The sequence below is a fragment of the Scyliorhinus torazame genome, chromosome 17 (assembly GCF_047496885.1).
Source record: "Scyliorhinus torazame isolate Kashiwa2021f chromosome 17, sScyTor2.1, whole genome shotgun sequence".
NCBI classification, from domain to species: Eukaryota; Metazoa; Chordata; class Chondrichthyes; order Carcharhiniformes; family Scyliorhinidae; genus Scyliorhinus; species Scyliorhinus torazame.
In genome coordinates this window covers 107,792,162-107,820,101 of record NC_092723.1, presented here as the reverse complement: position 1 = coordinate 107,820,101, position 27,940 = coordinate 107,792,162, and the positions used below count along the sequence as shown (strand labels likewise).

The following is a 27,940-nucleotide window of genomic DNA, read 5'->3' as shown; positions in this document are numbered from 1 at the left end:
GGAGGCAGGGGTTCCATCACCACACCAGTATTTATTTGCAATAACTTTATGTACACCAGCAGCTCCAAACAGTGCTGCTAGCATTCCAGTCAACTTAAGACTGCCTACAAAGCCTACACAGGTGCTTATATGGGCCCCCTAAATGAGCTATCATTGAGGGAGCTCATACTCCAATTGGCCAACCAATAATGCCAATTGGAGGTCATTACACAATCCCCATTTGGAAAACTGGCTTATCCAATGTCGTCTCCTTTTCAATTGTAAATTCATCTAGTGTCTGAATTACCTGATCTTTCACCATGGCCTCTGGAAAGACAGATGCATAATAGTCACTTAATACCTCAGCTCCGCCCCCCTGTCTCCATGTGTGAATCCCCTTATTGGTTCCTAATCAGCCCTAGAATCATAGAATCATACAGTACAGAAGAGGCCCTTCCGCCCATTAACCCTACTCCTTTTTCCACTATTTTACTATTTATACGCCGAGAGAAGACTTTGGGATTCCCTGTTTTGCTAGTTGCCAATCTCTTTTTCACACTCATCTCAAGTATCAACCTGCACCTGGTCAGCCAAATATTCCATTTCCCAGATATGTTGAAGGGGAAACTCTGGAATATGTTGAACACTTCCCATTCCTTGGCACCTTTCCCAACATTGGGACCATCATTGACAAGGAGATTCAACACTGGATCAGCTGCACCAACCCAGTCTTCTACAAACTACATCAGTGAGTATTTGACAACCAACAAAGTTATAGCTCACAGAATAAAAGGGACAATAGCAACATGGCCACAGAATTGGCAGAGTGAAAGGAAAACTTGAAACCATTGTGATCTGACCGGATGATAGTGTTTGGCAAAGATCTTGGCACATCGGCGGAAGTCCAAGCATGTAGGGATACCTTGGGAAGTGAGATTGTAAATTGCGGGGGGACTGACCATAATTCTTCCATTTTCCTTACACTCAGAGATGATGTCAGAGGACTGGAAAATTGCATTACACCTTGTTAAAAAAAAGGGTGTAATGATAAACCCAGAAACCATAGGCCAGTCAGCATAACATCAGTGGTGGGGAAACTTCTAGAAACAATAATTTGATACATGAATCTATATTCTAATGAACCAATGCAAGACAATTAAGGAAAACCAGCATGGATTTCTTGAGGGAAAATTGTGTTTAGCTAACATTGCTGGAGTTTTTTGAAGGGGTAATAGAGAGGGTTGATAAGGGAAATGCTGTAGATGTGATGTACATGGACTCCCAATGGGAGGGGTGGGGGGGAGGCGGGATCAGACTATTGAGTTGGATGATCAGCCATAATCATAACAAATGGCCTAACATGTTCAAGGGACCAAATGGCTTCTTCCAGCTCCTATTTTCTATGTCTTTACCATATTCTCCGGATTTAATGGGGTGGACTGCTCAACAAATTCTGATGTCCTTCTTGAAACCAACTCCATGAGTATTCAGGCAAAACTTCAGCAAACATTTAACTTGGATGGACTGAATAATGTAGCAAGAACTATCCCACCCCCACCAGGCCTTGTTTCCTCAACGTTCAACGATAGCCAACATTCTGGAGAGGAGAAAGCAAACGCTTCAAAAACACACTGAAGCACAGCAGCATTGCTTAAATGATTGGGAGGAGCTAGCTATCAATCGTTCAGAATGGCAACATCTTGTCCATCAACTTGGGCAGCACGGTGGCGCAGTGAGTAGCACTGCTGCCTCACGGCGCCGAGGTCCCAGGTTCGATCCCGACTCTGAGTCATTGTCCGTGTGGAGTTTGCACATTCTCCCCGTGTTTGCGTGGGTTTCGCCCCCACAACCCAAAGATGTGCTGGGTAGGTGGATTGACCGTGCTAAATTGCTCCTTAAAAAAAACAATTAATTGGGTACTCTAAATTTATGTGGGCAGCACGGTAGCACAAGTGGATAGCAATGTGGCTTCACGGCGCCAGGGTTCCAGGTTTGATTCCCCGCTGGGTCACTGTCTGTGCGGACTTTGCACGTTCTCCCCGTGTCTGCGTGGGTTTCCTCCGGTGCTCCGGTTTCCTCCCACAGTCCAAACACGTGCAGGTTAGGTGGATTGGCCATGCTAAATTGCCCTTAGTGTCCAAAAAGGATACGAGGGTTATTGAGTTACGGGGATAGGGTGGAAGTGAGAGCTTAAGTGGGTCGGTGCAGGCTCGATGGGCCAAATGGTCTCCTTCCGCACTGTACGTTCTATGTTCTATGTAACTTGGATCACGTTTTGAGTCCCGATATCTAAATGATGAGGCAAAGTGGCAGCAGAGGAGGGAAAGAATTCCTGCGCTCTGGATCAAAAATGTTCTGAAAGAATTGCGGGTTGAGAATCAACCTGTTCAGTCACATGAAGACCCACAACTGAAACTCGCAACCCCGAGTACGGCATCCTCAAATTGAGCAAAAGCCAATCATGGCAACCTTCTTATTACTGTTTTAGCTTTAATGTTGTGAAAGTAAATGTGTTCACACTTTGGTAATTAGATATAAAAGGAGCAGTGTGCTGATAAATGAATATAATCAGCAACCAGAAGGAATCTGTTATGTGTTGGTGCTTGCTAACTTTTTTGCTCTTATTTAATATTTGGTTTGATTTCATAATTGTTCAGTAAGATTTATAATTGCAATATCCAGGAGATTTGAGATGTGTCATTATACAATCCCACAAAACACCAAGCTGTTTAATTTTTAGATAATTGTATTTATCACAGTATACAGTATGAAAACCATGAGTGGCAGAGTCCCACTGCTGGGACCGGGCCGGGGGGGGGAGCAGCCAGATTGACTGCTGTCGATTGAGGAGAACAGCCTTCCCCAAGTGCTGCCAGACAATCTTCAGCTGAATAGCCTCGGCTGTGCCACCACGTAGCGGTGGGCGTCACTGGGCGGATGAGAGTGCATAAAGTGTAGCCTGAAGGCAGATGAGCCATAGTCTGGGCATGGTGGTACCACTCAGTAAGGTTCTGGCACTTTGGGTTGGTGGTTTGGGAGCAGAAATTGGGGGGACAGGGGCACTGTTGCCATGAGAGCCACCAGTACGACCGGGGGGCTCCTGAGTGGGCCAAAGAGTGACCTGAAAAGAGACCTCCCTCTCGTATCACTGGCCCTCCCAATATGCATAAAATGACCGCACAATCTGGAAGTGGTCCTTAATTGGCCACTTCAGTGGCATAATTGTGCTTTGGGCAGCTTTCCCACCATTGGCAAAATGGCATGGCAACAGGAAGGAATTGGGCACACCACCCTTGTGCCATTTTTCCAGACTTCCCACCTCCCAGCCCACTCCAAAGAACTTGGAAAATTACAGTACATACGTGTTACCAGTAAAACCAGTTTTGTGTATTTGTTACTGGAGCTAATCTCGAGAACCTGGCAAGCACCTCGCCTGCAACTATATAGAATTACAGTTGGACACTATATAGAGTTCTCACTACAATATGAATTTGTGAACAGTACAATCTACTTGCATATTTGCAGGTGGCTCTGCGAATCCGCCCCATCAATGAGTTGGAACTTGATGAAGGAGCCTCCATCATTGCGCACAAAGTGGATGACCAGGTAATTTGCTTTCCTGTTACTGAGAGAATGGAATCTCACCCTGTTTGATAAAGCCGATTTGTATTATCAATACGCTGCTCATGCCAACATTATTTGTGAGTTTTCAGAAAGCGTTAGAATGTTGAACATGTTAAACCCACCCACCCCCATTTCCTCTCGGTATAACGTTCCCAGTGGAATAACTGAGAACTTGAGAAGGATGAGCCTTTTCCCAACTGAAGACACAAAGGCCGGAATTCTCCAGCCATTGGGATTCTATTCTCCCGCTGGCAGCGCACCCCTGCCCATGGGTTTCCCGACGGCGTGGGGTGTCTTCAATGGGAAATCTCACCAACAAATGTCAGGAAGAGAGAATCCCGCCACCAGTGTAAGGTGCACCGCCGAGGAACTCGCGGCTGGGGGACTGGAGAATCCAGCCCAAAGGTTTTGAACTTTGTTTTACATCCTGAAGAAGAAAGAAAATCAACATGTTTGTTGGTTGAATAAAGCCAGCAGAGAGCAGATTACATTGTTTTTCCAAAAATATATTTCATTCATACAATTTGAAAAGATATATTACATAACCGTTCAAATTTGATATTACAGAAAGTGCCATACAGCTCAGTTTCTTTCAATACTGTATGAGATGCCTCATTACACTTTCCATTACAGGTGATATTCACAATGTCTTTTCATGTATCATGTCAAACATTCTCTGATACGTCCTGCCCAAGGGGCTTTTGTGGTTTCCAGTCCCTCAGTATGTTATAGTGGGAGAGCCTTGGACGGTGACCTTTCCTCATTGAGTCTTTGCAGCAGCTGCCTCAAGCTTTAGTGCACAGCCAGCTCATTACTCTGGACCTGGGAAAGTGCCAGTCTGCAACTCTTGGCTGTCAACAGCTCATTGCCCTCAAAGGCCAACAGGTTTCAGGGAAGACCGCAGGGCACAAATTCCTGCTTTACGGGGCTGCCCGGGATGGACCACTGTACCTCTTTCCCGACCCACTTTGGAAAGACACGTTTATGAAGGAGGAGATAGGTCTCTTTTGCATCACAGACACCACAATTACAGCATGTGGAGAGGGTGAGCCTCAGGTCAATCTTCCGATACCGCTCGCTGCGGGAATCGTCGTGGGCAGGACGGAAAATATGACAAACCATTTAAAGGTCCATTGACCTTGGGTGGAAATTTCCGACCATGGGGCGGACGTGATTGGAAACCCCACCCCCTGAGTGGGGTTGTCGAGATGCCTTTTGAACGCCATTAATGTGGAAGTAGATACATTAACGGCGTCCAAAAGGCATCTCAACAAACACATGGATAGGATGGGTATAGAGGGTGGTATCATGACCGGTACAGTCTTGGAGGGCCAAAGGGTCTGTTCCTGTGCTGTATTGTTCTTTGTTCTTTCTTTGTACCATCCAACAGGATCCACCAACTTTTCCCACAGGGCCTCGAGTATCCGGTGTGTGGACCACTGCCGGATGGACTTGTGGTCAAAGGTGTACTGTATAAATCTTTCCATGCAGGGCAGACGATGTCCAACTGGCTGGTGCATTCCACATAAAATTATTAAAGTACTAAATGCTCCACACTTTGAACTTGCATTTCTCATTCAACAGTAACTTGGACAGGGCCTAATGGTTGGAACAAATCTGATTGCATTTAAATGACCTATATGGTTCAAGATTAAGGCAATTAATTGTAATAAATTTAAGTAAAAATGATCAACTTTTTCCACAGATCATTTCACCACTATGTAAATAGAGCTACCTGCACTGAAAGTTAAGACGCAAAAAGTACCGTTCTATCACAAATACCCAGAAGTATAAAAAGACACTCTCATTGCACCTATGTGGCTGAGCTATTTCTTAATAAACTGCTAAAGGTGGTACTGTGGTGAAGCAGAGGATAAATGGTGTGTATGAGTTCTAGCTTTTAAAAACATAGTCAGTGGCCCAACGCTGTCCATTAACTCATTGAATAGGCTGATTTTTTTTCCATGTCCTGAATTTTCCTACAACTTTCATTGGTTAATCACACTGGTTTCAATATTAATGACTATTTTATGAGATAAAGCCTGTGCAGAGACACAAGCAGAAAATACTGGACAATCTCAGTAGGTCTGACAGCAACTGTGGAGAGAGAATGGAGCTAACGTTTCGAGCCTGGATGACACTCTGTCAATGCTGTACAGAGACAGCCTGGTTGCCTATGCCTCTCTGCACTCCTCCCTTTTTTTCCAGATCTGGAAGGTTGCTAACTGCAGAAGGAGGATGGGGCGTGATAGTGGGCTGGTGTTTAAGTTTGGGAGGCGGTGGGAGCTGTCGCAGCTGGGGGTCCGGTGGGCGTGTGGAAAATACAGACTTCAGTGCAGTACCCAACCACCCATTGTAGCTGAAGCAATGAGGTTGAATCTTCAATGGCCTAGCAAGCCACTCAATGTATCGAACTGCCACAAAGCCTAAAGCGAATGTGAAATCATGGAACTCTCTTCCTGACAACACTTTGGGTGTCAGTGGCTTTTTAACTCGGATACCGTATTATTTCTGACTTTCTTGAGCAGGCATTATGACGACCCACAAGGTGTGATTTCAACTCCAGCATTTAAAGGGAAATCCCTAATATGCAATTTGATGGAGTTTTGTGTTGGTAGTGGGAAAATGGAGTGAAAATGGCCAAAGGCAGTGACATCTCCCTGGATGTCCTTCTTGAGGACAGTGTGAGCACACAGAAGGGTGTAATGTTCCATAGTGATGGGAGGAAGAAGCTAATTAAGAAGATGCAGTTGGAGGGAGCAGAGCGGATCAGGAGGGTGGTGCCGCCCTCTTGGATACATTGTCGGAAAAAAAATTAAAATCGGAAAGGTGCGAAAAATGGCACATTCACCGACATTTAATGAGCGCATCACACCAACCTTGTCTTCTCAGGCTGATTTCAGTACATCACCCCTCACACCAATTTACCTTATAGGTTGCACCTCTCTGCGCACCTCCTCACATCTCTTTGTCTACCCACCGTTGTGGTTGAAGCAATGAGGTTGAATCTTAAATGCCCTCTGAACTGGCCGAGTAGGCCACTCAACGTATCAAACTGCTGCAAAGTCTGAAGGAATGTAAAATCCTGGAACTCCTTTCCTGATAGCACTTTGGGTCTTCCTATCACATATGTACTGCAGCCATTCAAGGAGACAGCTCACCACCACTTTCTCAAGGGCAATTCGGGGTGGACAGTGTTGTCCACTTCCCATGTTCGAAAAAAAAAAAATCTATTGACGCTCAATCCCATCCTTATGCACCCTTGTGCCTCTCCCTCAATAAGTGAACTGGATCCATCAGATGTGCTACTTGACCACCCCCCCACTCCCCCCCAAATCTCCCGTATTTGTCCCACTCCCAGTGCATTCCAATATTAAAATCTAGTCTAAATCCTCTGTGCTAACTTTGAACAAACCAAAATGGTGTATTAAGAAATCTGGAGATTGCCTTCTGCAAGTGTACTTGCTGGGTTGACCTTTGCCTTTGACCTTTGCCTGTGTAAAATCGGCAGTAAAAGGTGCAGCCTGTTACTGATAGTCTACTGCCTCACAGCGCCAGGGCCCGAGTTCAATTCCAACCTTGGATGACTCTGTGGAGTTTTCACTTTCTCCCCATGTCTGCGTACGTTTCCCCTCAGTGCTCTGGTTTCCTCCCACAGTCCAAAGATGTGCAGGTTGGGTGGATTGGTTATGCTAAAATTGCCCCTTTGTGTCCAAAGATATGCAGGTTAGGTGGGATTGTGGGGGATAGGACAGGGGAGTGAGCCTAGGTGGGGTGCTCTTTCAGAGGGTCGGTGCAGACACGATTGGCCAAATGGCTTCCTGCTGCACTACAGGGATTCTATGGACTTTTTACTCCATGTGACTTACTCCAACAATGCACTCAATCCTTGTTAATTATATAATTGGGAAAGTTGTGGATTTTATATATATTAATAAGCTCAGCACAAGTGTCAGCAGTAGTTTGGTGCCTCTCAAATGAAGGCGTAATTGGTCCTTACATTCTACTTTTGAATTACAAGCCATGTGAGTAAACCTGAAAAATTCCAAACCTTTGCCATTACATCTGTACATTTATTTAATGCATTTCACGTGTCAACTTGGCTCAACTTTGAATCAAAAGGTTGTCGGTTCAAGTCCTCAGACTCCTACATTGTCAGAGATGCTCGCCTTCAGATGGGATCATTAAACCATTTGGGAGGACGTAAACAAAAAATAGTCATTGACACTATTTGAAGAAGAGGTCTGCACATTTGGACTGCAGCGGTTCAAGAAGGCAGCACACCACTACCTTCTCAAAGATACCTAGGGATAGGCCTCTCCATTGATGCTCACAGACCATGAAAGCAACCAAAAACAGATTGCGTGGTTGTTCATTCTTTTACTCTCATTCATGAAAATCTACTGCCCTGCTGTGAATTCAAAACATCATGAATTGTTAATTAAACACTTTGAGTCATCCTGAGGCTGTGATATGAAACTATAAATACAAGTTCCTCTTATTTAGAGAGCACCCATCTTACATTTGCTTCAAACCCCACATTAGCACAGCTTTATTAGATTAAAAGTCCATGTGAACACTCTGGAACTGTTTCTGGTGGTGAGACTTCCCGGATACGGCTGGCACCAAGTAAATTGTTAGAACCTGTCCATTGGGCCTAGATAAATCGTATTTTAATTAGGCCTCCTAATTGTTGGGCCCGACTCAATGAAAGCTGATGTACAACCCCCTGGAGTATAAAATCCATGATTCATGTTAAACCCAGTAAAAAATCAAACATGGCTTCATGCCAAACAATGCTGAGAAATGGTGCCATTCTCTTTACCACATTGCAGGCTGCAGATTCCATCCCTTTGCAAAGAAAGCATTCCTGGGTTTTGATTTGGTTCATTGCCTGCTCTTGCGTTATACACGGTTGTGTTTATGTTTGGTTGCCTGCCTATAATTAAGCCTGGTAAATGAACGTTTCGAGTTGAAATCACACTGTGCGATTTAAATGAGTTCACATATTAGCTATTTTCCATGTTTATTCTAATATGATCAGCACAATTTCAACTTGTGTGTTTTATTTTTGACCCCAAAAGAGCACATATTTGTTCACAACTGATTTCGCCTGGTTTATTCATCCAAATTCCCAGAGGAAAAAAAAACCAATTAAATATACAACTGTAGTACATCCAAAACTACAGTTGTCACAATCACCAGATGGAAAATTAGGGTAAATTTGAGTTACTTGACAACTAAGAATTTATAAAGCAAGATGTAAACTATTTTGGTTGGGTCATATTCTGCCTTTTTGCAAAGTGCAGAATGGCGTTTTAATGAATAACACAATGGGCGGAATTCTCCGCAATCGGCGCGATGTCTGCCGACCGGCGCCAAAAACGGCACGAATCAGTCTGGCATTGCAGCGCCCCAAAGGTGCAGAATCCTCCGCATCTTGAGCGGCCGAGCCCTAACCTTCAGGATCTAGGCCCGCGCCGGACTGATTTCCGCCTCGCCAGCTGGCGGGAAAGGCCTTTGGTGCCCAAGGTGGAGACCATGGCGAAGGCGGAAGGAAAAGAGTGCCCCCACGGCACAGGCCCGCCCGCGGATCGGTGGGCCCCGATCACGGGCCAGGCCACCATGGGGGCACCCCCCGGGGCAGATCGCCCCGCATCCCCCCAGGACCCCGGGGCCTTGTCCCGCCGGTAAGAGAAGTGGTTTAGTCCACGCCGGCGGGACAGGCATTCCAGCAGCAGGACTTCGGCCCATCCGGGCCGGAGAATCGCCGGGGGAGGCCCGCCAACCGGCGCGGCGTGATTCCCACCCCCGCCGAATATCCGGTGCCGGAAAATTCGGCAACCGGCGGGGGCGGGATTCGCGCCAGCCCCCGGCGATTCTCCGACCCGCCGGGGGGTCGGAGAATCTCGCCCCATGTTTCTCCTCAGTGTCTGTGTGGCATAGTGCTGAGAAGTTAAGAAATCAATCAACAAGCAAAGCAGCCTTGTTGATTGATTTCTTAACTTCTCAGCACTTATGTAATTTGAATGCAAAAAAATGAGTATCTGCACATAGATAACCACTGTGTCTCCTGTTTGGCAATGTTTTTTTAAAATTATTTATATTAAAGCTTTTTTCAACAAGAATTTTTACATAACAGAAAAAGAAACGAAAAATATTTAACAAAACTAGGTGGCTGTTATCATTCTACAAAAAGAAAATATACATTAAATTGACAATTCCCCCCACCTGAGTCCCCCTACCACCCCCCCCCCCCCCCCCCCCCGCCCTGTTGCTGCTGCTGACATTTTACCGCTCCCCTAGAAAGTCAAGGAAAGGTTGCCACCGCCTGGAGAACCCCAGCAAGGACCCTCTCAAGGCAAACTTTATTCACTCCAGGCTGAGGAACCCCGCCATATCACTAACCCAGGTCTCCACACTCGGGGGTTTCGAGTCCCTCCACATTAACAAGATCCGTCTCCGGGCTACCAGGGAGGCAAAGGCCAACACCTCAGCCTCTTTCGCGTCCTGCACTCCCGGATCCTCCAACACCCCAAATATCGCTATTGTTGGACTCGGCTTCACCCCCGTGTCCAAAATCCTGGACAAAGCCCTCGCAAAGCCCTGCCAGAATTCTTTAAGCGCCGGGCATGCCCAAAACATATGGACATGGTTCGTCGGACTCCCTGCACATCTCACGCATCTGTCCTCTACCCAAAAAATTTGCTCATTCTCGCCGTCGTCATGTGAGCCCGGTGCACCACCTTAAACTGAATTAAACTGAGCCTGGCACATGATGCGGACAAATTCACCCTGCCCAGGGCATCAGCCCACAAGCCCTCATCTAGTACCTCGCCTAGCTCCTCCTCCCACTTGCCCTTCAGCTCCTCCACTGAGGCTTTCTCCACCTCCTGCAGCTCCTGATATATGTCCGACACCTTCCCCTCTCCTAACCAGATGCCAAACACCACCCTGTCCTGTATCCTTCGAGGGGGTAGCAGCCGAAATGTCCCCACCTGTTTTCTGAGAAAGTCCCGGACCTGGAGGTATCTGAAAGCATTTCCCGGGGGCAGGCCGAACTTGAAATGAAATGAAAATCGCTTATTGTCACAAGTAGGCTTCAAATGAAGTTACTGTGAAAAGCCCCTAGTCGCCAGATTCCGGTGCCTGTTCGGGGAGGCTGGTACGGGAATTGAACCGTGCTGCTGGCCTGCCTTGGTCTGCTTTCAAAGCCAGCGATTTAGCCCTGTGCTATACCAGCAAACAAGCCCTCATCTAGCAACTCGCCTAGCTCCTCCTCCCACTTGTCCTTCAGCTCCTCCACTGAGGCTTCCTCTGCCTCCTCCAGTCCTCCAGTGCCTTCAAGCTAGGGAAAGTCCCATCTATAAACAGGTCTCCCATCCTTCTAATGCCTGTCCTATACCAGCCTTGGAACCCCCCGTCTATCTTGGCCGGAGCAAATCTATGGTTGTTCCATATCGGGGTCCAAACTGAGGCCCCCTCCTCCTTCCTGTGCCTTCTCCACTGACCCCAGACCCTCAGTGCCGCCGTCACCACCGGGTTTGTGGTGTATCGTGCCGGCGAGAACGGCAGCAGTGCCGTTACCAGTGCCCCTAGGCTGGTGCCTTTGCATGACGCTGCCTCTAGCCGCCCCCACACCGCCCCCTCCTCCATTACCCATTTCCTAATCATGGCCACATTAGCCGCCTAATAGTAGCTACAGAAGTTCGGCAGTGCCAACTCTTCTTCTCCCCCCCCCCCCCCCCCCCCCACGCACACACACACACACAAATTCTGTGATAATCCTGTTCACCCGCTTGAAGAAGGATTTGGGGGTGAAAATGGGGAGGCACTGAAAAACAAACAGGAATCTGGGAAGAACGGTCATCTTCACAGTCTGCACTCTTCCCGCCAGGGAAAGCGGGAGCATGTCCCACCTTTTAAAGTCTCCCTCCATCTGCTCTACAAGCCGAGATAATTTGAGCCTGTGTCGGGCATCCCAGTTCCTAGCCACCTGTATACCTAAGTAACGAAAGCTCCTCTCCACCATCTTGAGCGGGAGCTCCCCCAGTCTCTCCTCCTGACCCCTAGCGTGGATTACAAACAGCTCACTTTTCCCCACGTTCAACTTGTACCCCGAGAAGCTCCCAAAGTCCCCCAGGATCCGCATGACCTCCCCCATCCCCTCTAACGGGTCCAAAATATACAGCAACAGGTCATCCGCGTAGAGGGAAACCCGGTACCCCCCCCCCCCCCCCAGACCAGCCCCCTCCAGTTCCTTGAAGTCCTCAGCGCTATGGCCAACGGCTCAATTGCCAGGGCAAATAGTAATGGGGACAGGGGGCACCCCTGCCTCGTCCCTCGGTGCAGCCTGAAATACTCCGACCTCAGCCGGTTCGTGGACACACTCGCTATGGAGGCCTGATACAGTAGCTTGACCCACCCTATGAATCCCTCCCCGAATCCAAACCTACCTAACCCTTCCCACAGGTACTCCCACTCCACCCTGTCAAAGGCCTTCTCTGCATCCATTGCAGCCACTACTTCTGCAGCCCCTCCCTCCGAGGGCATCATAATAATATTCAGGAGCCTCCTCACATTTGTGTTCATTTGCCTGCCCTTAACGAAACCCGTCTGGTCCTCCTCGATCACTCCCGGGACGCAGTCCTCTATTCTGGTAGCCAGAATTTTGCCAGCAATTTGGCGTCCACATTCAGGAGCGATATCAGCCTGTAGGACCCACATTGAAGCGGATCCTTCTCCCTCTTGAAAATGAGCGCGATCGATGCCTGCGACATCGTCGGAGGGAGAGTGCCTCTCTCTGCCTCGTTAAAGGTTCTTAACAGGAGTGGGCTCAGTAGTTTCAGGAACTCTGTAGGGAAGCCGTCCGGACCCGGGGCCTTGCCTGACTGCATACTTGCTAGTCCCTTAATTATCTCCTCCAACTCAATCGGGGCCCCAGTCCCTCCACCTGATCCTCGTCCACCCTTGGGAACCTCAATCGATCCATAAATTGCTTCATCCCTTCTCCTCCCGTCGGGGGTTCTGACTCGTACAGCTTCCCATAAAACTCCTTGAAGACTTAATTGATCCTCTCTGGGCTCAACATCGTATTACCTTCCTTATCCTTCACTCCCCCGATCTCCCTGGCCGCCTCTCTCCTGCGAAGTTGACGCGCCAGCATCCTACTTGCTTTCTCCCCAGGATTTTACCCAACAGGCCCCCCCCGATTTTACCATTAGCCATCTCCCTTTTTCGGCCAGCCACGTGCCTGTGCCCACCTGCCGGAGGCCCCCCAGCCCGACTCTCCATCCATCCCCAACAACCGGCTCCCCTTCAGTCAGCAAAGCAGCACCCCTTCCCCCCCCCAGCCCCCCAATCCCAAACCCCCATGCCAAGCACCCGCTTAGCACTGATTTCCCCCCCCATTACGTTTCCGTAAGTCAGCTGACCCATGATGACCCCGGCCGCTCCCGCCTCTATCGCCAAAATTACTATTGTCTCCTCCTTCGGGCCCCCAACGCCCTCTGCCCCACAGGGTAAGAGGGCAAGTGCCATCCAGATCCTTCCCGTGCAACGGCCAACACAACCCGGGCGTTCCCCCGCCCCCTGAAACAAAAACAGGAGAAGAAAAGCAAACAACTTAAATTCTACTAACAATCTTACCAGGCCAACACCCGGTTTTGCATCTCCGCCAGCGCGTTTCACCCACGTGCAGTTGCCTCCTAGTTCATGTCCAGCTTTTCGTGCTTAATGAATGTCCATGCCTCGTCCGGCGTATCAAAATACTGGTGCCTGTCCTGGTACGTTACCCAAAGTCCCGCCGGATGCAGGAGCCTGAACTTCACCCCTTTGCTGTGGAGGACCACCTTGGCCCGGTTGAATCCCGCATGCCTCCTTGCCAGTTCAGCTCCCAAGTCCTGGTATATGCGAATCTCGCCGTTCTCCCACTTACTGCTCCGCTCCTTCTTTGCCCAACGCAAGACACGCTCCCTGTCTGTGAAGCGGTGGAACCTTATCACCATCGCCCTCGGTGGTTCATTCGCCCTCAGCTTCCTCGTAAGGACTCTATGCGCCTCATCCAGTTCCAAGGACCGCGGGAAGGCCCCCGCACCCATCAGCGTCCCCAGCATTGTAGTCACATACGTGCTTGCGTCCCCCCCCCGTCCCCCCCCGCACCTTCAGGGAGGCCCAGGATATGCAGGTTGGGACTCCGAGGCCTATATTCGAGATCATCCAGCCTCTCCTGCCATCTCTTGTGTAAGGCCTCGTGCGCCTCCACCCTGACCGCCAGGCCCAGGATCTCATCTTCATTCTCAGATACCTTCCTCTCCACCTCTTTAATCGCCTTCTCCTGCACCTTCTGAGTCTCCACCATCTTTTCCATGGAGGCCTTCATAGGGGCCAGCATCTCCGTCTTCAGCTTTGTGAAGCAGCTCCTCAGAAAGTCTTGCTGCTCTCTCGACCACTGGGCCCACGTTGCCTGGTCCGCGCGGCCGCTATTTTGTCCTCCCGGACACGCTCCGCTCGCTTCCCGCAATCGTTCTTTTAACAGCCCCGCTCCTGGTTCTCTCCATACAGCAGTGGTGGGAACCTCTCCAGCGTCCTTTCCCACGCCGGTAATCACCGTCCAAGTGCTGTTGCCGCCCCGTTTAAAGGCAACCTATTTGGACATGGCCGCTACCGGACGTCCTCCCTGTTTGGCAATGTTAGTATCTCATGTTGGCCTTCCCACTTGGGACAAGAAAAAAGACTGATGCTGTTCACTCTACTCCACTCGAATCACTTTTACGTTTGAATAATCATTAAAGTAATAACGATGAATGATATAGAACAGTCTGCAAACTGGCCACTCTTGCCTTCGTGACTGAATGTTGGGCTGCCTATTTGCTGATTTTTCACTAGAGTAGTCACCTTTTAAGAAAACTGAGGTCAGGTTTATGTTTGAAATAAAGAATTACTAGACATTTGTGATGTACCATCAATGAACACACGACGAGTGGTGACGTAACTGAGGCTTTAATAAACTAAACAAAAAGCCTCCTGGCCTCGGATCCCGAACTGAGGCAGCGGCGGAGACTAGCCACCTTTATACTGAGCCCGGGGAGGCGGAGCCAGCAGCCAGTAGTTTACCACATTACAAATAATAAAGTGGCAGTTTACCACAATACACAGATTATATACTACAGTGGTTCGGACCCAGCAGGGACAAGCCCAGGCATGTAACAGTACAACAGTACAATACAATACAGTGGTTTACCACATTCACCCCCTGTTAAACAAAGAGTCCAGCGGGGGTGATGTGGACTTACAGATCAAGTCTGTCGGGGGCCTTGACCTTCAGCCGTGATTGCCTCAGTCCCGGCTGTGTTGTGGGCACTGGTGTCGAGACCTGCGCGTCCGGGAGCGTGTCGTCCTCTTCTTCACCCAGTTGTTGAGTTGGTGGAGGGGGGGTGGTGATGGTCGCCGGTGGTCCTGTGAGTGCCAGACCTTGAAGTAGCTCAGTAGTGGTGGGGGGGAGACGGTGTAGGATCGGGGGTGGTGGTGATGGTCGCTGGGGAACCTGCAGGTGCCAAATCCCGGAGGGAGACTGTGTCCTGTCGCCGGTCATGATGTGCCACGTAGGCATATTGTGGATTGGCATGGAGGAGCATGAACTTTTCGACGAGGGGATCTGCTTTATAGCTCCTCACATGCTTCCGGAGGAGGATGGGCCCTGGGACTGTCAGCCAGGACGGGAGCGAGACCCCGGAGTTGGACTTCCTGGGGAAGGCAAACATACGTTCGTGAGGGGTCTCATTGGTGGCAGTGCACAAGAGCGACCGGATGGAGTGGAGCGCATCGGAGAGGACCTCCTGCCAGCGGGAGACAGGGAGACTTCTATACCCTAGGGCCAGGAGGACAGCCTTCCAGACCGTCGCGTTCTCCCTCTCCACCTGTCCGTTGCCCCGGGGGTTGTAGCTGGTCGTCCTGCTGGAGGTGATGCCCTTGCTGAGCAGGAACTGGCGCAACTCGTCGCTCATGAAGGAGGAACCCCGATCGCTATGGATGTAGATGGGGAACCCGAACAAGGTGAAAAGACTGTCCAGGGCCTTGATGACGGTGGCAGAGGTCATGTCAGGGCATGGGATGGCGAAGGGCAATCTTGAGTATTCGTCAACAATGTTGAAGAAGTACACGTTACGGTCAGTGGAGGGGAGGGGCCCTTTGAAATCGATGCGGAGGCGCTCAAAGGGGCGAGAGGCCTTTACCAGGTGCGCTCTGTCGGGCCGATAGAAGTGCGGTTTGCACTTCGCGCAGAACTGGCAGTCCCTGGTCACGATCCTGAGTAAGGCAGGTTGTGAGCCTTGATAAAGTGAAAAAAACGGGTGACCCCCGGATGACAGAGGTCATTGTGGAGGGCCCGGAGTCGGTCCAAACTTGTGCGCTGGCACATGTACCGTGGGATAGGGCAACTTGGGGCACATTGAGCTTCCCAGGTCGATACAAGAAATCGTAGTTGTAGGTGGAGAGCTCGATCCTCCACCTCAGAATGTTGTCGTTCTTGATTTTGCCCCGCTGTGTATTGTTAAACATGAAGGCAACCGACCGTTGGTCAGTGAGGAGAGTGAATCGCCTGCCGGCCAGGTAATGCCTCCAATGTCGCACAGCTTCTACAATGGCTTGGGCTTCCTTTTCGACGGAGGGGTGTCGAATTTCGGAGGCATGGAGGGTACGGGAGAAGAAAGCCACGGGCCTGCCCACCTGGTTGAGGGTAGCGGCCAGAGCAAAGTCCGACACATCGCTCTCCACCTGGAACGGAATGGACTTGTCCACAGCGTGCATTGCAGCTTTGGCAATGTCTGCCTTGATGCGGTTGAAGGCCAGGCGGGCCTCAGCTGTCAGGGGAAAATGGTGGATTTAATAAGTGGACAGGCCATGTCTGCATAATTGAGGACCCACTGGGCATAGTAAGAGAAGAACCCCAGGCATCTCTTCAGGGCCTTGGGGCAGTGGGGGAGGGGGAGTTCCAGGAGGGGGTGCATGCGGTCGGGGTCGGGCCCTAGGACTCCGTTTTCCACAACGTAGCCAAGGATGGCTAGGCGGGTTGTGCGGAAAATGCATTTTTCCTTTTAGGTGAGATTCAGGAGTTTAGCGGTGTGGAGGAAGTGCCGGAGGTTTTCGTCATGGTCCTGCTGGCCATGGCCCCAGATGGTGACATTATCTAAGTACAGGAATGTGGCCCGCAGCCAATGCTGGTCAACCATTCGGTCTATTTCTCGTTGGAAGACCGAGACCCCATTGGTGATGCCGAACGGAACCCTGAGGAAGTGGTAGAGGCGGCCATCTGCCTCGAAGGCAGTGTATTGGCGGTCCTCCGGGCGGATAGGGAGCTGGTGGTATGCGGACTTCAAGTCAACTGTGGAGAAGACACGATACTGTGCAATCTGATTGACCATGTCAGATATGCGGGGGAGGGGGTACGCATCGAGCTGCGTGTACCGGTTGATGGTCAGACTGTAGTCGATGACCATCCGGTGCTTCTCCCCAGCCTTGACGACCACCACTCGGGCTCTCCAGGGGCTGGTACTAGCCTCAATGATCCCCTCTCGTAGGAGTCGCTGGACCACCAACCTGATAAAGGCCCTGTCCCGGGAACTGTATCGCCTGCTCCTAGTAGCGACGGGCTTACAGTCCGGGGTGAGGTTAGCGAAGAGCGAGGGTCGGGAGACCTTAAGGGTCACAAGGTTACAAACGGTGAGGGGGGGCAGGGGTCCAAAGAACTTTAAAGTAAGGCTTTGGAGGTGGCACTGGAAGTCAAGCCCCAGTAATAGGGCAGCGCAGAGATGGGGAAGGACGTAGAGTTTAAAGTTAGTGTACTCTACTCATTTTACAGTAAGGGTCATGACACAGTGCCCCCGGATTGCTACTGAATATGATCCGGAAGCCAGGGAGACTTTCTGGGTCGCGGGTAAAATTGGGAGGGAGCAGCGCCTTACCGTATCTGGGTGTATGAAGCTGTCTGTGCTCCCGGAGTCGAAAAGGCAGACCGTCTCGTGCCCGTTGATCTGGACGGTCATTGGAGCTTTTGTGAGGTGATGAGGCCGAGACTGGTTGAACGTGATGGAGGCGAGCTTCAAGAGGCTGTGCGAGGCAACCTAAAGCGCTGAAATGGGATGTACTTTGGTGAATTGGACATTCTGAATTCTACCTCCGTGTACCAGAACAGGTGTCGGAGTGTGGCGACTAGGGGCTTTTCATGGTAACTTCATTGCAGTGTTCATGTAAGCCTACTTGTGACAATAATAAAGATTATTATTAAATATCTCAACTTCTTTGTCCCTGCTCCTTGCTGATTGATCCACGCAGGTACCTCCAGCATCCCGTTCCTTCCTGTGTTTGGGCCGCACACAGCCCTGTTTTGTACACTGGGGAACTTTGCTCGCCAGAACTCCCCACTGTAGCGAGAGGCCCCCAAATCGCCCCCCCCCCGCCCCATTCAGGCAGTGCTCCCCGGCCCGATTGCGCCGTGCAAAAATGCCAGCTTGGCACCATGGCAGTGCCAACATGGCACCCTGGCAGTGCCACCTAGGCACCTTGGCATTTCCAGGCTATCATCCAGAAGGCAGTGCTAGGATGCCAGGGTGGCACTGTCAGGGTGCCCATGTGACACCAGCACTGCCAGGGCACCACCCTGCCCAGAGGGCATTCCCCTGAGGGTCTCCGATTTCCAGGAAGATCCACATGAATGCCGTTCCGTCTGGTCCCCGTTTGTGGGACCCGAGTTCTCCAAGGCGAAGGAGATGAATTCCAACATGCAATCTCTAATATGCAGATTTGCCAAAAAGTGACCCCGCCCACGATTGGCAGGATTTACATCGCAATATCTTGCGAGATCGCCGTGGATCCTGCGAGACGCAGTGTACAAAACGGGGCTGTGTGCGGCCCAAACACAGGAAGGAACGGGATGCTGGAGGTACCTGCGTGGATCAATCAGCAAGGAGCAGGGACAAAGAAGTTGAGATATTTAATAATAATCTTTATTATTGTCACAAGTAGGCTTACATGAACACTGCAATGAAGTTACCATGAAAAGCCCCTAGTCGCCACACTCGGACACCTGTTCTGGTACACGGAGGTAGATCCTGGGAGCGGAGTTTCTTCAGGCTTTTATTGGCCACGCTGTGCTGCGGCAAGCTGCTTTTCTGCCACAGTGTGGTGATTGGATCGTGCTCAGTGATTCAGTAAAAGTCTCAAACAGATATAGAGAAAATGTGAGAGGAAGATGAACAGGGTGAATTAGAGAGTGGGAGACAAGCTGAAAGGAGAAAAAGATGATTTGATCTGTCTGTAAACTATGTCATGGGAGACCACTTAGTGAGTGGAAATGTTTTAGAGTTAGAAAATTAGAAGAATCCCAAAATCACCTGTCATTCAGTTGTACCAAATCTACCTAGGTTACTTTTCAATAAAATTTCTCTAATTGAGAGACTAACGTGTAGTTTTGACAACTCGCCTCGCTCCAAGGGGCTGTGTAAGGCAACCTAAAGTGCTGAAATGGGATGAAATGAAAATGAAATGAAATGAAAATGAAATGAAATGAAATAAAATCACTTATTGTCACAAGTAGGCTTCAATGAAGTTACTGTGTGTTATAACCTGCCTGCTTACCATTGGCTGGGGACTAATGACAATCTCACAATCCTGTGGGAGTATGAACTTCCCCAATGAGGGGGGCGGAGAAACCATTAGTAAACTCCAAGTATAAATAAAGCTGGCCAGTTAGGAAACAGCAGGAAGGAGTGTGCAGCAAGGGAAGTTGCTGCTGTTATATATATATGTTATTGTAAATAAATGTTATTACTTTGTATCCTTAAAACTCATGCTGGATTCTTCGTGGCCCTCACAAAACTGGCGACGAGGATGGGATGCTGACATGACGGAGGCAGCAGACTCTGACTCCGAGATGGAGACACAGGATGCATCAGAGGGGGAATCCTCGGGTCCACGGGCCGTGGATGTACAACCGTTGCGCCGTTCATCCCGGAAGCGCCGGTCTCCGTCTCGTTACACGCCGCCTGATCCAGCGCCGCGTGCAATTGGTGTCCGGCCTGCGGCAAAACGAGTCCGACGCCCTCCTTCGCCAGGGTCTTCGGTGGATTCCTTGGACTTTGGGGGGGAGGGATGTTATAACCTGCCTGCTTACCATTGACTGGGGACTAATGACAATCCCACAATCCTGTGGGAGTATGAGCTTCCCCAATGAGGGGGGCGGAGAAACCATTAGTAAACTCCAAGTATAAATAAAGCTGGCCAGTTTGGAAACAGCAGGAAGGAGTGTGCAGCAAGGGATGTTGCTGCTGCTGTTATATATATATGTTATTGTAAATAAATGTTATTACTTTGTATCCTTAAAACTTGTGCTGGATTCTTCGTGGCCCTCACAAAACTGTGAAAAGCCCCTAGTCGCCACATTCCGGCGCCTGTTCGGGGAGGCTGTTACGGGGACGGGGATGTAAAGTCACAGTAATTTCACTTGAAGCCTACTTGTGACAATAAGCGATTTTCAATTCATTTCATTTCATAACCTCACCTAAACATTTGGACACTAATGAGTAATTTGCCATAACCAATCCACCTAACCCGCACATCTTTGGACTGTGGGAGGAAACCGGAGCACCCGGAGGAAACCCACACAGACACGGGGAGAATGTGCAAACTCCACACAGACAGTCACCCAAAGCAAGATTAGAACTCGGCTCCCTGGAGCTGTGAGGCAGCAAAGGCAACCACAGTGCCGCCGGTCGACTAACCGTCACGTCAAATCTTGGCAAGTGGGCCAAGAAAATCAGTTCTCTATTTAGTTTTTTCCAAAACTGAAATCTGATATAAATGATTTAAAGATCCTGAGATACCAGCTAAACAAACTGAATCCGACAGCTGATGAACGGACAGTCCCAGCAACGAAAGTTTGCCAATCTCCTTTGAAACTGGCAGCTGTCTTTTTATAGTATTTCTGTGCACTTGCTCTCCTCAGAAAAGTAAATGAGTGATTTAAGAATGTAGCTAACTGGAACCCATTTAAAATTCCATATTTTGGTTTGTCTAAAGTTACACATGAAAAAGAAATAGCACATAAATGTTGCATGAAGGTGATTTTTTTCTTCCTTCATTTGGATGGTCAGTTAATTAGAATTAGCTATCTTCGAATGGAAGGAGTTATCCAGTAAGGGTATGGCAACCTCGGCTAGTGGGTGGGCCGCATGAGTGACCCTCCTTCATCACAATGGGCCGCAAGATTGAAATTGGGCTTATTCACTAACCATAACCCTTCAATAAGATTAAATACACTTAATATTTCATAACCAGTTACAGAAAATGCTTAATCATTTATACATTAATACAATTCACTGAGGCGTGTAAAAATAATAATAAGGGTTAATAATAGAGGATTTCAACTTTCCCAACATTAATTGGAATAGCCACATTATAAAGGGTTTACAGGGAGTAGATTTCTTGAAACGCTTTCGATAGCTTTTTATATCAGCATGTCAAAGGTCCAACAAGGATGGTGCAGTGCTGAACATAGTTCTGGGGAACGAAACCAGACAGGTGTTTGAGGTGTCAGTGGAGGAGCATTCTAGTGATAGCGACCACAACACAGTACGTTTTACATTTGTCATGGAAATGAAATGAAAATCGCTTATTGTCACAAGTAGGCTTCAAATGAAGTTACTGTGATAAGCCCCTAGTCGCCACATTCCAGCATTCGGGGAGGCTGGTACAGGAATTGAACCGTGCTGCTGGCCTGCCTTGGTCTGCATTCGGAACCAAGGAGATAATTGGTGCATCGCGCTGGGTGATATTAGTAGGGTGTTAAACTAGTACTTCACATCTGTCTTCAATCGGGAGAAGGAATGTGGGTGCATAATTCATTTTTAAAAAAATTGTAGAGTATCCAATTCCTTTTTTCCCAATTAAGGGGCAATTTAGCATGGCCAATTCACCTACCCTGCACATCTTTTTGGATTGTGGGGGTGAGACCCACACAGACAAGGAAGAATGTGCAAACTCCACATGGACAGTGACCCGGGGCCGGGATCGAACCCGGGTCCTCGGTGCCGTGAGGTAGAAGTGCTAACCACTGTGCTACCGTGCTGCCCCTGTGGGCACATAATTTGGTCAGAGGGTCTGTGCAGTTATCGAGCAGTTTGACATAGGGAGGGACGAGGTACTGAAGGTTTGACAGGCTTAAAAGTGGACAAATCCCCAAGTCCAGATAAGTTGTATTCCAGGCTGCGGTGGGAGACAAGGGAGGATATTACAGGGGTCTGACCCAAATTTTTAATTCCTCTCTGGCCACAGGGGAGGCACCAGAACACTGGAGGACAGCTAATGTGATTCCACTTTTCAGGAAGGGTGTTAAAGATAAGCCAGGGAATTACATACCAGTGAGTCTCACATTGGTGGTAGGGAAACTATTGGAGAAAATTCTGAAGGACAGAATCAATCTCCACTTGGAGGGACAAGGTTTGATCAGGAATAGTTAGCATGGCTTTGTCAGAAGGAGGTCATACCAAACAAATTTGATTGAATTTTTTGAGGAGGTGAGCAGGTATGTAGTTGAAGGCAGTGCAGTTGATATAGTCTATATGATTTCACAGAGGCCTTTGACAAGGTCCCACATGGGAGACTGATAAAGAAGGTAAAAGCACATGGGGTCCAGGGTAACATAGCAACTGGGGTCCAAAATTAGGTCAGTGATAGGAGGCAGAAGGTTATGGTAGAAAACTGTTTGTGTGACTGGGGGCCAGTGTCCAGTGGCTTACCACAGGGATCAATGCTGGGTCCCTTATTGTTTGCGATATATATAAACAGTATAGATGAGAATGTGGGAGGGATGATAAGTAAGTTTGCAGATGACATGAAGGTTGGCTGGGTGGTTAACAGTGAAGAAGATGATCTTAGGTTACAGGAGGATATAGACAGATTGGTCAGATGGGCAGATCAGTAGCAGTTGGAATTTAACCCTGAAAAGTGCAAGCTGGTGCACTTTGGAAGGAATAAAAAGACAAGGGAGTACTCAATGAATGGCAGGACACTAGGAAGCTCAGAGGGATCTTGGGGTGCTTGTCTAAAAATCTCTGAAGGTGACAGGACAGGAGAAGTTAATAGGGATATTAAGAAGGCATACGGGACACTTGCCTTTATCAGTCGTGGCATAGATTATTAGAGCACGGAGGTTTTATTGGAGCTGTACAGGCCTTTGGTTAGGCCACAGTTGAAGTACTATGTTCAGTTCTGGTCACCACACGATAGGAAAGATGTGATTGCACTGGAGAGGGTGCAGAGGGGATTCACCAGGATGTTGCCTGGGATGGAGCATTTTACCTGTGAAGAGAGGCTGGATCGGCTCAGGTTGTTTTCTTTGGAGCCGAGAAGGCTGAGAGGGGACCTGATTGAGGTGTCTAAGATTATGAGGAGTATGGAGAGGGCGGATAGGAAGCAGCTGTTCCCCTTAGTTGAAGGGTCAATAACAAGAGGCATAATTTTAAAGTGAAAGGCAGCAAGTTTAGAGGGGATTTGAGGAAAAGTATTTTCACCCAGAGGGTGGTGGGAGTCTGGAATGTAGTTCCTGGGAGGGTAGTTGAGGCAGGAAACCTCATGATCTTTAGAAAGTACTTGGATGAGCACTTCAACATTCGAGGGTATGGGCCAAGTGCTGGGAAGTGGGATTATTGTAGATTAGAGTAGGTTATTTTTGGTTGGTGCAAGCTTGATGGGCCAAAGGGCGTCATCTATACTGTATGATTATATGACTCTTTTCGAGGGAATGAAGTACCTATTAATTCAAGTTTTGTTGCTAAGAAACAGGTGCCACCAACCTTGAACACATGTTTGAGGAATAAATTGCTCCTCGCTCGAGTAAGGTCTGAAAAGCCCTCTTTGCAGTGTGTCCTAGCAACGTGAGTCTTGGAAATATTTCCTTCAGTCAGTAGCAGCCCGTGGGAGGGATATAAGGGTTTTAGCAGCACTACTGCAAGACAGCATGAGAACAAGAGAGTTCAATCTTTACCAGAGGATATAAACATATCAAAGGGCATTGAGGGCTGGGGTTAAACCTGTCCTTATTTTTACTATAAAAATAAAGTTGCCATAGTCCCAGATGACCATAGGCTACTCGCCCCCTTAAAGGTGACTGGCGGTGATTTAACCCAAGGATCACCACTCCTCAGGCAAGGGGCAAGGTTGAGAAGGTGAGGTCTTCATCATGAATGACCACAGCCGGTACGGGAATTGAACCTGTGCTGTGGACCGCACTCTGCATCATGAACCAACTGTCCAGTCAACTGAGCTAAATCAACCCCGTTTTGGTTGGCCCGTCGAATCTCCCACAGTGGAACCTACCATGACAGGACTGGAAAGCCCCAGTCTAGGTAATTCATGTTGGCCGATTCTTTCCCCAACTAGCACTATCGCTTTGGGCCTGAACAGCATCATGAAATAAACCAAAGGTTCCCCCTCCCTAACCTGGCGAGTGTGGCACAGTGGTTAGCACTGCTGCCTCACAGCACCAGGGACCTGGGTTCAATTCCGGCCTTGGGTGACTGTGTGGAGTTTGAGCTTTCTCCCCGTGCCTGCGTGGGTTTCCTCCAGTTGCTCCGGTTTCCTCCCAGTCTGAAGTTGTGCAGGTTAGGTGGATCGGCCATACTAAATTGTCCCTTAGTGCCCAAAAAAGGTGAGGTGGGGTTACGAGGATAGGGCGTGGGCCTAGGTAGGGTGCTCTTTCGGAGGGCTGGTGCAGACTCGATGGGCTGAATGGCCTCCTTCTGCACTGTAAGGATTCTATGACTCTATGCTGAGGCTAACTGTTGTGCATCATCTCCTACCCTGGCTGAAATAATCTAATTCAATAAAACGCAAAAGAACAGAACCTGGGTTAGCTTAAGTCTTGCTGTCACTGCACATGAGGTAATTTTAGTTTGGACTGTCTAATAGGAAGGAGGGTTTTGTATGGGTATCATTCACAAATTAGACTGCAATGTTATGACAGCCTGGGCACAGCACATCCATTGTTATTGTTAGCAGACTCGGTGGGCCGAATGGCCTAATTCTGCTCCTATATCATATGGCTTCTAGCCAGTGAAATGAGCTGAGGAACAAAAGGGGTCTCTGAATGATCAACGCCATTAGTGAACTGGTCGATCATTGTAAATCATTGGGTAATGTGAGGAATACTGAATAGAGGTTCAAACTGTTTGCTCTCATTCCAAATTATGGTTGTTTTTTTTTGTTCAGTTCTGAAACCTGGCCAGAATTGTGGATATTAGGGGTCAATTGTGAACTTCCATCTAAATGGAGGGCTGAGAGTTTATACTTAGACAAAGTGGCCATTGAATCTGATATTGTGAACGTGAATCCCGTTTTTTTTTAAACTCCTGTTTCTCTTCATCTCCCCTAAAGAAAACACAAAAAATGACTCAGTGTATGCAAATAACTAATTGGGACTTCCAGCCACGCTGTGCATTATTCACAGTGTTATGGGCCAGAGTTTAGAGAACCCCAAAGTGCATCATGGAGTTCACCTGACCCACAACTTTTAATAGATTGTGGTGTGAGGGGCACACAGCCCACTCTACAAGTGTGGTACAGCAGAAATGGAAAAGTATTCTTTAAAGCAAACAATGTTTATTATATGAACTCAAGTTAACCTTTTTAAAACATACAGTGAATATCTTAGCAACCATCAATTCAAATACAACCCCCAAAGAATACAACACTAAGTAATCCTTAATAACTTCCCAAACAACATCCAGAAGACAAAAGAAACACCTTTTAACAGAAGCACATTAGGTTTACATTCACGACTGAGAACAGTTAGAATTCTGAATTCACCAAATGATCAAGAGATAGTATTTTCATGGCAGAGAGATCAACAGTACACCTTCTTTGTCTGGCTTCAGCTCCAACACTGAAAACGAAACTAAAACACACCCTGCAGCAAACAGCCTAAAATGAAAGTAAAAAGCTGACAGACAGCCCAGCTCCACCCACACTCTGACATAACTGATAAACACCCATTTCTTAAAGGTATTCTCGCATGACGACAGGTTCACTAACATTTTACAAACATTTCTGTGACGCTTTTGCAAAATGTTGTGTTATTAATCATTTTTAAATTATAAAAAGCGTAACTGCCTCAAGGATGAAATATTTTGGCAGCAATTCAAGTGTAAGAACTCTCTTGATGCCTGATTATATTAAAGGAGACTAGCAAGACTTACAAAGCCCGTGTGGCCCATTTCATAGTAGAGGTTAGTCCCACAGAAGCAGATGAAGGATTGTCCTTGGTACAAATCAAATTGGCTGTCCTTGGTACAAATCACTGCTCCCAGAAAATAACTCGGGAAAGCCTATTTTCTATCTATCGAAGGAATAGAGGGAAATTCACATGGTGCAGGCGCAAGATTGACCAACTGTGCATCCTGTTGTGAGGCAGATCTCAAAATCAGTGCCATGCTTAGTTTTGTGAGGGCCACGAAGAATCCAGCACAAGTTTGTAGAGTCAAGCAGAAAGCAACTTTATTTACAAGAATATGTACACAGGACCAATAGTTCACTACTGCTTCCGTCTCTAGCCGGTACCACACTGGCCACCTCTATTAAAGCTGTGCTGCTAATGATTGCCTGCCCCCCCCTCCCCTCCTTGGGGGAGTTCATATTCCTCAAGTACCATGGGGTAACCACTCTCAAGCCTTCCGTGCCCATTTTGTTTGAAAGTCCCACAACACTCCTTGGAGAAGCTGGAAGTGTTCTCCAGCCTAGACCACCTCCCACAAGAAAAATGGTCATTTAAAGATGACGGCTGGGATTCCCTGGCCCCATGCCAGGTCGGAGGATCCCCAGGGGGACGCGAGAATCGCGCCCCGCCGCCCTGACGGCGACTTACCTATTCTCCGGTGCCGATTCTTGGGCGCCCGCGGGATTGCCGCCGCGCCGGACGGGGCTGTTAAAAGCTCAGGCTCGGCCGAGTCACGCCGCCGTGGGTTACTCAGATCCCACACGGCAGGACCTGGAAGGTGTGTCTGCGGGGGCCGTCCTGGAGGGAGGTCGGGGGGATCCGACCCCGGGGGGGGGGCCTCCACGGTGGCCCTGCCCGCAATCGGGGCCTACCGATCCGTGGGCGGGCTGATTCCGTGGGGGCCTATGTTCCTCCGTGCCAGGCCCCTGTAGGGGCATATTGCCCAGGGACCTGCGCGGAGACGGGAACCCACGCGCATGCGCGGAATCACACCGGCCACAGCATGCATGTGCGGAATCACGCCGGCCGCAGCGCGCATGCGCGAACTCACGCCGGCCGTTCCGCAGTGGCTGGAACTGTGGGGATCAGCCCAGCACCGACCTAGCCCCCTAGGAAGTGGAGCATTCCTCATTATCAGGGACCGTTGACGCCGGAGTGGTTGGCGCCGCTTTTCACGCCGGCCATGCAAATGACAGTTTAATATTACATTGCTGTGTCTCTTGCCAATGGAGTGGCTGAATAATTACATTGAAATGTATTCAAAGTCATTGGAATTAGCTTCTTGCCCTTTGTGGATGGGAAACCTCTTTTATGACCTCAGGATCTTCAAAAGCATCTTAAAGCCCATTCTGAGGGAAATCACCTATTCAAAAAAATGGCACATCTCACATTGGAGCAGTCCCACAACACGACACTGAAATGTTATCCTAATACGTTGAGCCGGGTCGGCAAATTATTTACCCAAAAAACCCCTTTTTTAAAAAAAAATTAAAACTTCTTGTGAATAACAAGACGAAGATTCGACATTTTAAAACCGAATTCTGAACAAATTGCCAAGTGTCTCTGATAGAAAGCAGAAGATCAGAAGAGATTGGAGCAAGAATAGGCCATTCAACCCATTGAACCTGCAGTCCCATTCAATATAATATGACTGACCTGACTGTCCCCATAACCCTGGACTAATTTGTATAACTTGCATATATAAAATGCATGAATTTTTTTGCCTATGAATTCTCCTGATAAATGGAAGCTTCGAATAGCACATTCAGAATCATTTATCATTTCAGCTGTTAGAAACAATAATAGCAACAACCGTAAAACTGGTAAACCGAAGGCATCTGTAACCATGGTAGCTATTCCATTGGAAGAGGTTAATTTTGACTGAACGTGTTTCATTTAAAGAGTATGTTGAAGTAATCATTTGAAACTGTAAAATGCAGTATAATGATTTGCTTTTTATCTCCACAATAAAAAACATGGCTCTTTACTTGACTTAATTTTTTTATATAAGCGATTTCTCATGTTAACGTGATCCAACTGGGAAAGTTTGGGAACCGTAAATAGTATGTCAAA

General features: G+C 48.5%; 1 protein-coding gene across 1 annotated transcript in view; it reads left to right on the top strand.

Annotated features, from left to right (window-relative positions):
- LOC140394048 (kinesin-like protein KIF19) overlaps nucleotides 1–27,940 on the top strand; it is a 467,556-nt gene that overhangs the window by 38,836 nt on the left and 400,780 nt on the right. Inside the window, exon 2 of the mRNA XM_072480844.1 lies at nucleotides 3,505–3,585. Coding sequence (XP_072336945.1) covers nucleotides 3,505–3,585 — 81 coding nt within the window. The remainder of the gene's footprint in view (nucleotides 1–3,504; nucleotides 3,586–27,940) is intronic.